The 12,054-nt window shown below is 49.8% G+C and overlaps 1 protein-coding gene and 1 long non-coding RNA gene across 3 annotated transcripts in view; one reads left to right on the top strand and one right to left on the bottom strand.

Moving 5' to 3' along the window:
• DNAI1 (dynein axonemal intermediate chain 1) overlaps window positions 1-12,054 on the bottom strand; it is a 65,694-nt gene that overhangs the window by 20,128 nt on the left and 33,512 nt on the right. The window contains exons 8-12 of the mRNA XM_078061398.1: window positions 11,661-11,720; window positions 10,055-10,189; window positions 6,781-6,865; window positions 3,155-3,272; window positions 2,864-2,907 (exon numbers count right to left, since the gene is read on the bottom strand). Of these exons, the coding sequence (XP_077917524.1) occupies window positions 2,864-2,907; window positions 3,155-3,272; window positions 6,781-6,865; window positions 10,055-10,189; window positions 11,661-11,720 (442 nt within the window). The remainder of the gene's footprint in view (window positions 1-2,863; window positions 2,908-3,154; window positions 3,273-6,780; window positions 6,866-10,054; window positions 10,190-11,660; window positions 11,721-12,054) is intronic.
• LOC118528764 (uncharacterized) overlaps window positions 1-12,054 on the top strand; it is a 45,416-nt gene that overhangs the window by 17,328 nt on the left and 16,034 nt on the right. For both annotated transcript variants that reach the window (XR_013443734.1, XR_004913803.2), the window contains exon 2: window positions 7,425-7,605. This is a non-coding gene — a long non-coding RNA (uncharacterized LOC118528764). The remainder of the gene's footprint in view (window positions 1-7,424; window positions 7,606-12,054) is intronic.

Below are 12,054 nucleotides of genomic sequence, written 5' to 3'. Positions count from 1 at the left end.
TTGTCCCATGGGCCGCCCCTTCCTAAACTACTTTCCCTTGCCCGCCAGCGTTCCTCCATGTGCTTTCACCTGCTGACAGTGTCCTTCTCCACTCAGCTGAGACATGGAGCCTGGCCCTAGGGGGCACCCCAGTCTCTGCCTTATATGCAGCTTGACATGCCCACCACCTCCCCGCCAGCAGCCACACAGGGAAGGCAGGTGCAGATGCTACTGAGCTACGGCAGGCAGGTGCCTGGACTCCCTTTCCCCTACCCACTTGCTCCTGGCCTGGCCTGGCTCCAGCCTGCCTGCTCTGTGCCCAAATAGGAGACTGGCCCCAGTCCTTGGTAGGTACGTGCCTACCCCTGCCAAAGTCCTTCTTAGTTGGGCTATAGAATAAATATCTGGGAATTCCAGGCAAAAGGAGGCCTGGGCTGAGCTCATCAGGGTCAAATCCAACAGCAAACCCCAATTCTTCCTCCAGTGTTTGTCTGCATGAGGCAAAGTCTGATGATAGGAGGCTGGCATCTGGGCGTTTCCAGAGACAGTGTAATGGATGCTGGTGAGCCGGCAGCTCCTCGCAGTGACCTCAACCAGTGACTAGCACGCCCTTGGCCTGCCTCAGCTTGGCCCTCTTCCTTCCAGGGGGGCATCTGGGCACCTGAGAGCACAGGACTCCCAGAGGTGACCTCAGAAGTGAATGCAGGAGCCCTTCTGAGTCCCACCTCAGCCTGGCTCTGCTCAGGCCTCTGCAGAGTGCTGCCGAGCTATGCAAGGCGCTGGAGAAAGAAGCCCGTGTGCGAGCGGGTCAGTAACCCCTGGGCCAGTGGCCGCAACAGCAAGTAGCACCCTGCTGCTCCTGGGGCCTGCTCTCTAGAGTAGGCAGGGGCCTTGTCTCATTCTCCTCCGCCTCCCAGCCCCTCTTTCTGCTTAGGTCACCTGAGAGTTGTGCAGGAAAGCTAGGGGACAGAACGACAGACCAATCAGCAATGACTGTCCTTTATATGTGGGCGGTTCCTAGAGTTCACGGGGCCCATTTGCTTTTCTTTCAAGTGAGTTTAGCAACAGCCCTGGGACAGAGGTCTGGCAGGTGTCAGCCTCTTCAGGCCACCAACACGGAAACCAAGACTCAGAGCAGCTTCTGGCCCCAGGTCTCACCACCGGGCGGTACCCCTTCAGCCAGAAGTTCTACAACTGACTGGTGCTACCCAGGCGTGTGGATGTGGCCAGCAAGGGCCAAAGAGACCCTTCCTGGGTGCGTGCTTGCCTAAAGGAGGCTCCTGGGCCTGCCAGTCTCGGAGTCATCTATTCCTGAGGGTGGCTTACTCTTCTCCACCGCTCCTGGCTAAAGCGGCCCCCGTGCACAGCCTCTGCATGAGCCCAACCGGCTGACCCTGCTTCTGGCCTGGGTGAAAGGAGGATGGGGCTAGAACTGAGGCAGTTTCTCCTCCTGCCTGCTAGGGAGCCTCCCTCACCCCCGCTTCAGTCCTGGGCAGAGAGCCTGAGCTGAGATCAGCCTCATAGGGGGTCCACACCCACTCCTGGGAGGGCCTGCCCAGCCCCCAGGCCCCGTTCCAGGCCCAGTAGCTGCAGCAGAGAGGGAGGAATGTGCTAGTTCCCTGCCAGAGGGGGAGGGAGCTTCCAGCTTGGCAGCAGCCCACCCCCAGGAGCGGGGACACAAAGCGGGCATTTAGGGCATCCTCAAAGGCAGACCACGAGACTGGGAGCAGCTCCAAGGTCTCCTCCCTGAGAGGAATAATAAATACCAACTCCTCCTTGCCCTCCCTCCCACTCCCCAACCCTGGTCAAAGAATGGGCTGGGTGCACCGGCGGTGTGAGGGGTAGAGACCAGGAGCTTGCATGTCTGCCAGCCAGCAGAAGCTTAGAGAATGGAAGGGTTTTTCTGTTCATAGATACTGATCCTCCCAGCCAGAGAACATGCTGTTAGCCTGGGGAGCTTCGGCTAACATGAAGTATGGGGCCCTCTCCCGTTAGGAAGGGGGAATGTCCAGCCTAGCGCGGAGGTAGGGGCTTCTTCAGGGAACGCGGAACATGAAGGGAAAGCAAACTACCACACAGTTACCACAGAGCTGCCTCCTGCCGCGGGGATAAGGACAGCATGGCAGGGGCAGGAACAGCCTGGACAATAGTGGTCTCCCGGGGCCCACGGGCCAAGTGATGAACATCAAGCTCCTGCCCCCACCCCTGCCTGCTCTGGGGCCAGATCAGGAACGTTCCCTCTCTCAGCCTCACCTCCAATCTCTCCCCAGATCTGGTCCAGTCTACCTTCTCAAGCTTCCCAAACCCACTTCTCCATTCCCACGCCATAGTCGTGGTCCAGGTCCTGCCATCTCTTCCGGGGGAGCCTCACCAGTCTCCTAAGTGGTTTCCCAGCCCCCAGGCTCATGCCTGCAATTTCCCCCTGCTCTGGTTCTGTCCCTGCCCTTCTCAAATTCCTTCAGTGATGTCCGCTCAGGAGAATGTCATAAGACTGCCCTCAGGAGAATTTCCAAGCTTCTTGAAATGACTTACCAAGCCCTTTGGGGGCCAACCCTGGCTCTCTCAACAGCTTCTTTTCCTCCCATATCTCTTGTGCCTCCGGACCTTTGCATAGGCTGGTTCCTCTACCAGAAGTGCTCTCCCCTCTTTCTTCACCACAATAATACCTTCAAGGCTCACTTTGGCATAGTCCTTCACCCAGCGCTAACTGCTGGTATGATTGTCTGTCTTCCCCATTGGACTGTGAGCCCCTGAGGGCAGTGATTATATCTCAGTCATCTTACTTCTTTACTTCTTTCACACCTCGCAAAGAGCTTTGCACTGAATAGGTACTTAAATGTTTGCTGGTTGAGTGAGCAAATGAACAAATAGCCCGATTACTTACAGGAGCCATGTCCCACCGCAAACAGGTCATTGTACTTTGGATTCCTGCAAAAGAAATATGAACCCATTGGCCCAGGAAATGAACATGGCCTTCCCCTGAACACTGGTGCCTAACTAACTGCAGACATCTACTGTTGACTTTAGAGACCTGGGCTGATCCCACAATCCCATAAGAATCCCAGTCCCTTTTTTTCTATAATGCTCGGTGTCATCCTCAGGGTGGTTAAATGCGGTAGAAGCGCCGGGCTCAGGCGCTCAGGGGCTCTGGGGTTGCTGCAATGTCTACACTCACCAGCAGAGGGCGGTGACAGCCAGGCGCTTGGCTTTGTCGTTTTGGAACTTCCAGAGTGGCAGCAGCGTACCCTCCTGGTCTCGGTATTCGTCGGCGGCATCCTCGTAGTACTTAAAATCTTAAACACACCCGGGCTGAATCAGCCCCAGGACTGCCATTTTATGGCAAACCCAGGTCTGCCACTTTCTGTCTGTACCTCCTTGGCCAAAACAAACTCTGTGTTTCAAAGTGGGAACAGTAATAGTACCTATCTCAAAGGACTGTCATAAGGATTGTTAATATATGTAAAGTACTTAGAAAAATACTTGGCACGTAGTAAGCTCTCTATATGTGTTATTGTTACGGTCATCACTGTTATTGGGGGCAATTTACAATAAAGTAGCCATGTCCTCATAGGTAAAATCCCAGGTTTGTCCATCTTCATATCCGCCCCTAAGCCCCACTGTGGTGAAGCTGCCTGGATCCCTGAAATGGGTTCTCTGAACTCAAGTTCATCTCCTGCCCTAAATCATCTCTGCCTCCCATTTCCTCTAACTTAGGTAGAAGCTCCATTTCTCTCGTCACTTGGCTAAACAAGAAACCTGGTAATCCTTGACTGATCTCTTTCCATCATCTCTCATATTTTCCTTCTGATGACTTTTTTTAATCCATTCACTTCTCTCCAAACCCATAGCCACTGCCCAGGCCCCAAGAGCCATCACCGGGATTATTACACCCTCCTCCTAATTGGTCTCCCCACCTCCAGTAATTCCTCCTCCAGTCCGTGCTCCACAGAGCTACCTGAGTGAGAACAGGTAAATCACCTCACCACACCACCTCCTCCACCACACTGAAAACCCCTCAGTGGCTCCCCTTGCACAGGCTTCCTGGTCAAACCAAGGCTCCAGGCCATGACCGCCATGTCATTTCCGGTCAGGTGTTCACGTAACCTCTATATCAAATAGTGTCTAGAATGTCCTGCTCTGCCATCTTCCTGGCAAACTCTCACTCACTGCAGATCCAGATTAAACTCCTCCTCCGTGAGGCCTTCATTTTCTTGTTGAGCAGAATTCATCTCTTCCTCCATTCCAGCCCTGCCTCTTCTCTACTAAAATGTCTGTCACGCTGTGTTGCTTCTATCCATCCTTTGCCCGTCTCCCCTACCAGACAGCTCCTGGGGAGCAGGCAGCATGTTACAATCATCTCTGGACTCGCAGTGCCTAGCATCATGCCAGCCACAGAGCACACACCCAATGACTGTTCAAAGAATGCAATGAAATAAATCACCAGCAGTGAAAAATTTCTCAATCTTTTTTTCCAACCAGGGGTGACCCTTTAGAAAATGAATCCTCTCATCCAACATGGTCAAGGACATGCCCAGGCACTGCCCCAGCCTTGAGGTTGTGGGACCACATTCAAACCTCAAAAATGTCTCAGAACAAAAAAAACAAAAAACAAAATTAGAGTGATCAGAGGCATAAGCCTTGATCATATCAGAGATCCCTGAGCTTAGGCTATCTTTGAAAATACCTCATTTCAGAGAGAAGATTAATTGGTAACACTTCTCTGTTTTCACTTCTTCATGATTAGACTTTCCCAAAGGGAAAAGAGTATGCAATTAAAAAAAATCAAAGTTCAATGCATTTTTATGTGATTGTGTTCTTATAAATGAAAAAGGTTCACCAAGGCCAATTTCTCCATGGGTATTAATCGTGTTTGCAGCCCTTTGGTGGGCTGGTGGCAGAAGCTGGGTTTCAGGAAGCCAAGCTGTGTGAGTGACAAATTCATTCACAGCTGCTGTGTACTTTGACAGCTTTGAAAAGCACTCAAGGTCGTTTTCCAGCCTGAATGATAACAAGGGGGCTTGTTTAGACGGCTGGTCTTGGCAGCCCTGGTTTCTATGTCCCATGGGTGAGCAATGAGCATCAAGTCACCAAGAAGAGCCCTAGGCTGTCGGCAAAGGAGACCGGCCAGCAGGGAGGAGCTGCCAACTTTTGGGGAGGCAGCTGGTCCAAATAAATGCACAACCTCTTAGGGAAATACAAGCCACTTGGGAACGTGCTGTTCATGCCACAGGAAGGATTCTGTTTCCCTGGCTCTGTCAAAGACCCCAGAATTTCCCAGGCCCCCAGGATTTAAGCATCTCTGAATCAATCTCTTTCTTCACTTCATCACTAATTAATCACCAGCATAGACTTATTGAATGTCTCTTCCAGCTCAGTGGCTCTGTAGCCTTGTGCTGAAGTGCCTAGGCTATGGATCCAAGGGGCCTGTGTTCAAGTCCTGATGGCTCCACTCACTCCTCATACTAGCTGTGGTTTTGAACAAGTGGCAATAGCCCAAATTTCTCACCTATAAAAGGGAGAGAATAATGGTATTCACCTGGCAGTGTGGATGTCAGGATGATATAAAGTAATACATGTAAATTGCACAGCACAATGCCCAGTACATAGGTCATTCCCAGGGAATGCTCATGCTGGTTTTTCTCTATTATAACTGCTTCCTTTTCTCCATCCCCTGGAAGAGGTGTGATGAGGCCCATTCTACCCCACACCTGAACCTCATCTTTGTCTCTGTCCCTGTATTCTGCCCAATCACATCCTTCTCCACTCATGCTCTCACTGGGCTGTGTTCTTTGCACTCTCTGCAGAAAAAGCTCAGATTCCCTGAGATATTCCAGGCCCTTCATCAGCTGGCTCCAACCACCTCTGTAGCCTGAACTCTCACTACTTTCCAACAGACCCCTGTTTGAGTCACTGAGCCTGCTGCCCTTTGTCCTCAGAGTCCATTCCAGTTTGTTTTCACCACCGAGTCACTGCTTATGCTGTCCCTTGCCCAGAACATCTGCCCTTCTGCTAATCTCCCACTCAAACTCTGCTTATCCCTTGGCACCTAGCTTAGCCCTCCCTGCTGTCTTCCTTGACTGCTGCCACTCATTCCTCATTTCCCTTCCTCCATCCTTGAGAATCCCCAGAGCAGTTTCAGTCTGCATTCTAGCATTTATATTGTCCCCAAGCTGGACACAGTAGAGACAAGAATTAGGAAGCTCAAGACCTAGATTTGGGTCCTCTCTGCCATTCACTAGCCAGGTAGCCTTGGACTTAGCTTCCTCTTGTGTAAAGTAGGGGTAATACTCTCTGCTCTCTGCCTCCATGGGCTGTTGGGAAGATGACATTGGATCACTAATGTGCAGGTGTTTTTGCTGTACCATTGTCAGATCTCATCACTAGACCCATTTTTTCTTATTCCATTGTTTGTAGTGGACCTGTGTATGTCTTGTTTCCCTAGTAACATCCAGAAGAGGGAAGGATTAGTTTTTCTTCCCTTGCACCTATAAGACCTAGCATGGGACACTCAAATACTTGCCTTGTATGAGGAATTTTTTTAAAGATTTACTTATTTATTTTAGACAGAGACAGAGAGAGAGCACTTGCGAGTGGGGTGGGGGTGGCAGAGGGAGAGGGAGAAGGAGAGAAGCAGACTCCCCACTGAGCACAGAGTCCATAGGGCTTGATCCCAGGACCCTGAAATCATTACCCAGGCCGAAATCAAGAGTCGGACACTCAGCCAACTGAGCCACCCAGGTGCCCCATGAGGAATTTTTTAATACAGGCAATAATAGTAGTTACCAGCACTTCAACTCTTACCTTGAGCAACATCATCGTATGTGTTCTGGTTGACCATCCGCTCCACAATTTTAGCGGCCTGAGTCACTTTGGTGATGTCATCACTCTGTGGAGATACAGAGGCCATAGGTCCTCATAGCGAGCACCTGGAAAGGTTATGCCTCGAGCCACAGCCCAGATGTGCAATTGTCTCTCTGACACCACCCACCCCAGATAGCTCTGTAAAGAAATCTCTTCATGCCTCAAGGACCAGCTCATGTCACTACCCCCTTTTGGGAATGCCCAGATCATAAGTGGCATAAGGAGTCTGCACTGCCATCCTGGGCTCCTGGGCACAGCCTGCCTCATGATCTTTCATTCTGAACTTGTTCTGGAGAAGGCATATCTTGGAGTACAACACAGGACAATGAAGAGAGCCCAGGGAGGGTATTGGAGGGAAGAATAGAAAAGGAAAGGTAAGAGGCTTCTTTAGTGGAGACAGAGAGGTTTCACCATCTCAGGCAATGACAAAGACTCCCATTAAAGACCTCAGAGAGCTTCTGATCCAACTTATTTAGTCAAGAGTTGAGGAAGAGATAGAGACCCAGAGAAGGGGCAGCGATATGCTTGTACACAGAGAGTACAAGGCAGAAATGACTCCTAACCCAAGGCCTTGCCCACTGCAGGAAGGAACCAGCTGAATGGGTAACCCTCGAGGGGCTCAAGAGGGCCAGGCCCATGGCTCTTGAAAATGAGATTTCCCAGGAGTGTCAGCACCAGGAAGTGGTTAAGAGGATGACTTCTGGAGATATACAGACTTGCATTCCCTTCCCATTCCATGGATTAGGAGCCAGGTGGCAACTTTAGGTAAGTTACTTAACTTCTCTGAGTCTTAGAGTACAAATGATATAGCAGAGGTGGATGTCACCTGCATCATAGGGTCACTGTACTATACTAGCATCTGTACACGATCTTGGGTTCTCACAACAATTTTGCAAGGTAAGTATCATTAGGATGTCTTTACCAGTGAGGAAACAGATTAGAAAAACCCAGCTAATAAGTAGCAAAGAGAGGATGTAAACTCAACTCTGTGGACTCCAGGTCCCATACCCTCAGCCCCACACAGAAAGCCAGTCCCTCACTAGCCTGACCACACTTGCCTGGTCCTGGCAGACTCAGGGTTTTAGATGTGCCCTGAGGACAGAGTGTGGTGGACTGCTGTCTCCCTTGTTATAGATACTATGCTACTTGAGCAGACATAGTTCTTCATTAATTCTGACTAAACTTGTGGTTTCTGAGCCTTTTCTCCCATTCCTGTCCTAATCTTTCAGACCAGACGCTTACATTTGTTTCTGTACATTCATCCAAATCATTAATGAGACAGAAACCTGAGATCTATCATTGCAGACCTTCTTACAGGATATATCATGGAGTTATTCTGCTTTCTTCCCTCCTATGCGCTTGAGTTTTATATCAACCTCATCAGATGCAGGTCCCTGAAAAAAGGGTGTCACTCTGTTCATGCACTGGGCCTGAGCAAAGGGCCACTCTATTCTATAGACAGCCAGGCCCAGTACTTGGGATTCCCAGTTAAAACTCAATGCCCTTGGGCGCCTGGGTGGCTCAAGATGGTTAAGCGTCTGCCTTCGGTTCAGGTCATGACCCCAGGGTCCTGGGATCGAGTCCCGCATCGGGCTCCCTGCTAGGCGGGGAGCCTGCTTCTCCCTCTGCCTCTGCCTCTCTCTCTCTCTCTCTCTGACTCTCATGAATAAATAAATAAAACATTTAAAAAAAAAACAAAAAACTCAATGCCCTTGTGTAGAGGTTGCACACTAAGGTATTCACTGGTGTTGGGGGACACCCCACAATGTCCTGCCACCACTGTAGCTTCTTGGTCCAGAGGGCTGGAATCTGTCTGCATCACAGCCTTGAATGTCAACCAAGTTGGAAGAATCCAGTGTAGTCCTCCTTCCCTGGGCACATTAGACACCAAGTCTGATAGACATATTAGACACCAAGGGTTTAGACCCAAGGACAGTTTTCAGTCTCAGCCACTGGGACATTTCTTCTGTTCTCTGGGTCTTGGCAACTGCAGTTAAGGTTTCTGCAATAATGGTCCTAGCACACAGCCTATAGCCAAACCTTTGAAGGATATTCAAGTGAAACTCGACTCAGGCCAATAGCCCCTCCAAAGCCACTAACTTCTGGGCAACAGTACAGGGGAAATCAAGGGTCTGGATAGGGCAACCCATGGGGCAGGGACTTCATCTTTCACCTCTGGGTTCCAGTACCCAGCATGATCATGATCACGAGTTCTTGGTCTGTAGTTGAATGAAACTGAATTGTGGAAGTTCATATTAAGCCAAAGCAGGGAACCCTCAAACCTCCCGTAAAATGTGACTTTTATCAGGGACATGGAATTGAGTGGAAGTGGGCATACCTCAGACAAAGCAAAGTTTCCTTTAACTGATCTGGCTTCTATAGCAGAAGCACTTCCCAGAGAGCAGTCTGGGAGCTCTCCAAGGTGCTGAACACAGACCTTGGCTTCCTGTGGCCCCCATCTTTCCCATTCCATTGCAGGTCAAACTCATCCTGATATCCATACTGCGACTCTGGCTCCTGACCCAGCTTTCTCTCTGTTGAAGGGACAAAAGTGGCCCCTCAGCATCTCCCTGTGGTGATCTTCCCTGTGGTGACCTATCACCATAACTTCCATGATGATCTCCAATCTATACTGGCTATACCCACAGTGAGCCCCCCAACCATGACCTCTATAACGACTCCTATATGGTTCTTCACAGTAAAAATCCAGCCCAGAATAACCACACCCATTGGCCTGGACTTGCTGGTGACTGTGATCAGCTCTGACTTGGCTTCTGGCCCATAAGACTCACCTAAAAAATTGAGCAGAAGTATACCTAAGGATTGAAGGTCAAAGAGCAAATCACTCTCCCAAACCCCAGGAGCCCTTGCTCAGAGGTGTTGCCTTATTCTCATATCCCAACCCATCCCGAGAAGAGTCCTGAGCTCTTTCAAGGTGTACATTGGACTTTCAATAACATTCATGTCTTCTGTTGCCCTTTAGCCCAAAAATCCTGAATCCTATATAAGACTGGGGAGAGGTATAGAATGCCAGAAGCAGCTGTAGCTCTTCTCACATCTTCCCACAAGGAAAGAACTATTCATACTTCAACATTGGCACCCCACCCCTTAAAGTCTGTGAAGTCCTTCCAGAAAGCCAGGCTTCTGTCTACCCAGAGACCAATATCCCACTCAGCCATTCTCTGTGACAGAGCCATGGAAACCTCCACCAAACCTGGGACTCCATAGATGTCATCTTCCTCATGGTCATCTTCCCCATTTTTTTAGCCACTGGCGTCTTTGCCTTCTCTTTCTCTTTGGTCTTTTCCTGCTTCTCAAGCTCCTCTACATAGGCATCGTAGATCTCCCACTAGGCAAGGGCAAGATGAAAAGGATCATCACAGGGCAAAATCTTCATCCAGTCACCTCCTATTCAGCTTTTAGAGCTTGAGGAATAGATTATGTCAACCCCTGCATATGCCTCTATGGCATCCTCTACTTGGCCCACTGTAATTATGTTTTAGATGTCTGTCTTCTCTGCTGTCAGCTCTAGGACAGGAATGAAGCTCTCAGGGCACCTCTGGGATGAGCTTTCCACCCCGCAGCTCAGAGGCTCAATTATCAGCTGGAGATCAGTATTGTTCCAACCTACAGACCCCGCTAGGCAAAACAAATGGGCAAATATTAGACTAGCTCATATTTTTCTTGGTGATTTATAAGACTCTGAACTAGGACATTTTAAAAATGTTTCCCCTATGGAGATGTGATAAACTTTACTAGTTCATGTCGGCTGTCTACAGCACTGACCACACCTTCTGAGACTAAAAAGATAAACAAAAGTAAGGTACGGGCGCCTGGGTGGCTCAGTCAGTTAAGTGTTTGACTCTTGGTTCAGGTCATGATCTCAGGGTCATAGGATTGAGCCCCGTGTTGGGTCTCACACTCAGTGCCGAGTATGCTTGAGATTCTTACCCCCTCCCCCTCTGCTTCTCCCTCTGCTCCTGCCCTCTGTCTCTGTCTCTCTCTCAAATAAATAAATAAATAAATAAATAAATAAATAAATAAAAGCTTAAAAAAAAAAAGGTAAGGGAACCCCTGCTAACTGGATCTGACAGCAAGAGAAGCCCAAGGATAGTAGCAAAGGAAGCAGCAAGGATCTGGGACTGAAAAACCCCATATCACATTCTGTGCTCTGCAGAGTTGGGCAGTCACTGCCACCTGGAGGCCAGATAGACGCACCTTACATTAACGATTCACCCATGGGCCAGTACTCCATGCTACAATATAATTTAATGTTTGTTAATCTCATTCAGAGCCTTCCAACAACCCTGTGAGGCTGCTTGTTGTCCTCATTTGACTCAGAAAGAGAGACTGATGAATTAAGGGTGACGTGGTTTGCCCAGGATCTTATAGTATGAGCAGCAAAGTTGGGGCCTGAGCTCAGGTCTCCTGGCACCAAATCCTGCCCAAATCAGCATGGCTATCCAGTAGGATTTGAGGGGGAAGGAGGGTCTCAGGAACAATGAAGGCTGCTGGAAGGGCAGGTTAGAGTGCTAACACTTCAGAGTCAGCCTTGGGGTGCCATGGGCTGCAGAGAGTTAGAAACCATGCCTATTTCCCTCTTTGACAGCCTTGCACAGGGTGGGGGGGGGCATGTAGCTGATGCAGAGCTCAGTGGGTGGAGTCCCACTGTCTCATATTCCTAGTGTTCAGAGCCTGGACAAGGAGCAGGGAGATGGATGGATGAGGAGGGCAGACTGTCAGAGGAATCTTTGACAAGGATGCATGGGGTGGGTGGCTGGGGGTGTGGTGATGACTTTTAGACTGACCCAGTGTCTCACCTGATTGGCTGTGGCTGAAAAGTTTGTCCTGGGAGGAGGCTCCATCTGGCATTCTCGGTCCTAGAGAACAATGACGACAGGAAACCCACAGAAAGCCCTCAACTCCTTCTTACTTAACCCAACGGTATATCCATGGGTGAAACATTTCAGTTGGAGCAGAGGGAGGGATGGGACAAAGAACTGGGGAAGTAAAGAGGGGCTAAACAAAAGACCAAATGACACAGTGGAGCCTACATTTTCCTTCTAAGCCTCCTTCAGAAGAAGCCTAAGCTAGAAATCAGGGACAATGAAGCCTGATTGTGACAGTTTCAACCAAGAAAAACTCCACGTGGGGGATGGACAGGTCTCTGGCCAGCCTCCTGATGCAAGACACAGAGGTCAGCCCTTGGCAAAC

Source organism: Halichoerus grypus, chromosome 14 (assembly GCF_964656455.1).
Source record: "Halichoerus grypus chromosome 14, mHalGry1.hap1.1, whole genome shotgun sequence".
NCBI lineage: Eukaryota > Metazoa > Chordata > Mammalia > Carnivora > Phocidae > Halichoerus > Halichoerus grypus.
This window is presented reverse-complemented; position numbering and strand designations above follow the sequence as displayed.